This window comes from Charadrius vociferus, unplaced genomic scaffold (assembly GCF_000708025.1).
Source record: "Charadrius vociferus isolate BGI_N301 unplaced genomic scaffold, ASM70802v2 scaffold580, whole genome shotgun sequence".
In the NCBI taxonomy this organism is placed as follows: domain Eukaryota; kingdom Metazoa; phylum Chordata; class Aves; order Charadriiformes; family Charadriidae; genus Charadrius; species Charadrius vociferus.
Window position 1 is genome coordinate 12,777 of NW_009646419.1, and position 3,506 is coordinate 16,282.

Below are 3,506 nucleotides of genomic sequence, written 5' to 3' on the forward strand. Positions count from 1 at the left end.
TATGGGCCGGCTGCTTTGGCCAGCCAAGGAGTCCCATTGGCCACCCAGTTTGGAGACCACCTCCTGCTGGTTGGCCAACCAGCTCTGGAGACCAGCACCTGCTGGTGGCCAACCAGTTTAAAGACCACAACATGGTGGTTGCCAACCAGTTTGGAGACCACCACCTGCTGGTGGCCAACCAGCTTCAGAGACCACCACCTGCTGGTGGCCAACCAGCTTCAGAGACCACCACCTGCTGGTGGCCAACCAGTTTGGAGACCACCATGTGGTGGTGGCCAACCAGTTTTGGAGACCACCATGTGCAGGTGGCCAACCAGTCTGGAGATCACCACCTGCTGGTGGCCAACCAGTTTGGAGACCACCATGTGGTGGTGGCCAACCAGTTTTGGAGACCACCATGTGCAGGTGGCCAACCAGTCTGGAGATCACCACCTGCTGGTGGCCAACCAGTTTGGAGACCACCATGTGCTGGTGGCCAACCAGTTTGGAGATCACCACCTGCTGGTGGCCAACCAGTTTGGAGACCACCATGTGCTGGTCAACCAAATGATGCTATCAGCCCATGCTGATTGGCTGGCCAGCTGTGGAGACCATCTGATTGGCCAACCACCTTTGGAGACCCTCCCTCATGGCTTGGTCGGCCATCTTGGAGGGCCGGAGCAGAAGCCTGAAGCTGTGGCCCGTGGTTCTCCAGCGCTTTCGTGGTGCGTCTGTGTGACCGGGGTCGACACACGCCTGCACACGCGTGATGAGGCACCTCCACACGCCCACGACACGTGTCCATGCGTCCATGACACATGGCCACGACACAGGTCCACGTGTCCACAACACGCACCTGCACATTCACAACACACGTCCATGACACACCTCCACACGTCCACAACACGTGTCCACACGTCCACAACACATGTCCACACGTCCAGGACACACGTCCACACATCCATGACACATGTCTACATGTCCATCACACACCTCCATGATACACATCTACCTCCATGACAATGTCCACACATCCACAACACACGTCCACATGTCCACAACACACATCCGCACATCCATGACATGTGTCCACATGTCCACATGTCCACGACACATGTCCACATGTCCATGACATGTCCATGACATGTCCACAACACACATCCACGTGCCCACATGTCCATGACACACGTCCTCACATCCATGACACGTCTGCGTGTTCACAACACATGTCCACGCGTCCACACATCCACAACACATGTCCACATGTCCACACATCCGTGACACATGTCCACAACACATGTCCACACGTCCATGACACATGTCCACATGTCCACAACACACATCCACACGTCCACAACAGATGTCCACATGTCCACAACACGTGTCCACACATCCTCATGTCCACAATACATGTCCGTGTGTCCACAACACACATCCACACGTCCATGACATGTGTCCGTAACACATGTCCACATGTTCACAACACATGTCCACAGGTCCAGATGTCCACCAAACTTGTCCACGTGTCCACAACACACATCCACACGTCCATAACACATGTCCACATGTCCACACGTCCATGAGACATGTCCACATGTCCACAACACATGTCCACACGTCCATGACACTTGTCCACATGTCCATAACACATGTCCACACGTCCATGACACATGTTCACATGTCCACAACACACGTCCACACGTCCATAACACGTGTCCACATGTCCACACGTCCATGACACATGTCCACATGTCCATAACACATGTCCATACGTCCATGACACATGTTCACATGTCCACAACACACGTCCACACGTCCATAACACGTGTCCACATGTCCACACATCCATGACACATGTCCACATGTCCATAACACATGTCCATACGTCCATGACACATGTTCACATGTCCACAACACACATCCACACGTCCATAACACGTGTCCACATGTCCACACGTCCATGACACTTGTCCACATGTCCATAACACATGTCCACACGTCCATGACACATGTTCACATGTCCACAACACACGTCCACACGTCCGTAACACGTGTCCACATGTCCACACGTCCATGACACATGTCCCCACCACACGTCCCCACGTCCCCACCGGCCGTTTGTCCACCCGGGGCCACCCGCCCCCGCGCACACCCGTGTCACGCACACCGGCGCCAGGGGGCGCCGTCCCTCCGTGTCCCTTACACGTGGCATGGGGTGGAGCTTCTGGGAGTGGGGGGCGTGGCCAAGCGGCGGGAGGGGCGGGGCTTACCACCCCCTCCTTCTTCTGGGGCCATCCCACCCGGTCCCACCAGCTGGAGGTGGTGTAAACAGGGGCGGTGCGGCTTCTCGGGAGGGGCCCAACTGGTTCTGGTGGTGGTGGTGGTGGTGGTGGTGGCAGCGGCGGTGGCGATGGGGGGGGCCTCGTTAGCAGCCGCCTCATTAGCGAGCTCTTAATTAATGCCAATTAGGGCGCCCACGCGCTCCCGGGAGGTGCCATCTCCCTACTTCACTCCCGGGTCACATAACCCCGACTGCCCCGTGGGGTGTCACCACCACGCGGTGGTGGGGCCGTGGGGTGGTCTCATGGTGGTGGTGGTGGTGGTGGTGGGATGACACTTGGGACCGCGGGGTGGTGGCCGTGGCCTCCAGAGGTGGACACGCGTGGTGGTGACACGCCAACCGTGGCCACCAGGTTGGACATAGGTGGTGGTGGGTCACCAACCACGGCTTCCTGTGCTGCACGTGGGGGTCCTCCAGGCTCAGACACGTGTGTTGTGCTGCTGTGGACATACGTGGCTTACAGATGTGGACGTGTGTTCTCCAGACCTGGACACATATGTCCTCCAGACCTGGACACGTGTCCTCCAGACCTGGACATACACGTCCTCCAGACCTGGACATGTGTTCTCCAGACATGAACACACATGTCCTCCAGACCTGGACACATATTCTCCAGACCTGGACACACGTGTCCTCCAAACCCGGACACGTGTCCTCCAGACCTGGACATACACGTCCTCCAGATCTGGACATGTGTTCTCCAGACATGGACACACGTGTCCTCCAGACATGGACACATGTTCTCCAGATCTGGACACGTGTGTCCTCCAGACCTCAACATAAGTCTTCCAGAGCTGGACATGGGTTGCCTGTCAGCACCAGACGTGTGGTTGCAGGTTGCCACCGTGGCCACCAGCATCAGACACCCATGGCCATGAGTCGCCCACCATGGCCACCAGCACCAGATATGCGGTTGGAGGTTGCCCCCATGGCCACCAGCACCAGATCCCTGTGGCCACGAGTGACCCACCATGGCCACCAGCACCAGATATGTGGTTGGAGGTTGCCCCCATGGCCACAAGCAACAGGTGTATGGCTGCAGGTTGCCCCCATGACCACCAGCACCAGATACTCGTGGCCATCAGTGGCCCACTGTGGCCCCAAGTACCAGATACCTGTAGCCATGAGTTGTCCACCATGACTATGAGCACCAGTTATGTGGTTGGAGGTTGCCCCCATGGCCACC

At 57.4% G+C, this 3,506-nt stretch overlaps 1 protein-coding gene across 1 annotated transcript in view; it reads right to left on the reverse strand.

The window, feature by feature from the left end:
• The window catches only part of LOC104282711 (kallikrein-14-like), a 10,275-nt gene extending 9,910 nt beyond the window's left edge, over nucleotides 1-365 (reverse strand). The window contains exon 1 of the mRNA XM_009880831.1: nucleotides 281-365. Within this exon, the coding sequence (XP_009879133.1) occupies nucleotides 281-365 (85 nt within the window). The remainder of the gene's footprint in view (nucleotides 1-280) is intronic.
• Nucleotides 366-3,506: the final 3,141 nt, after the last annotated feature.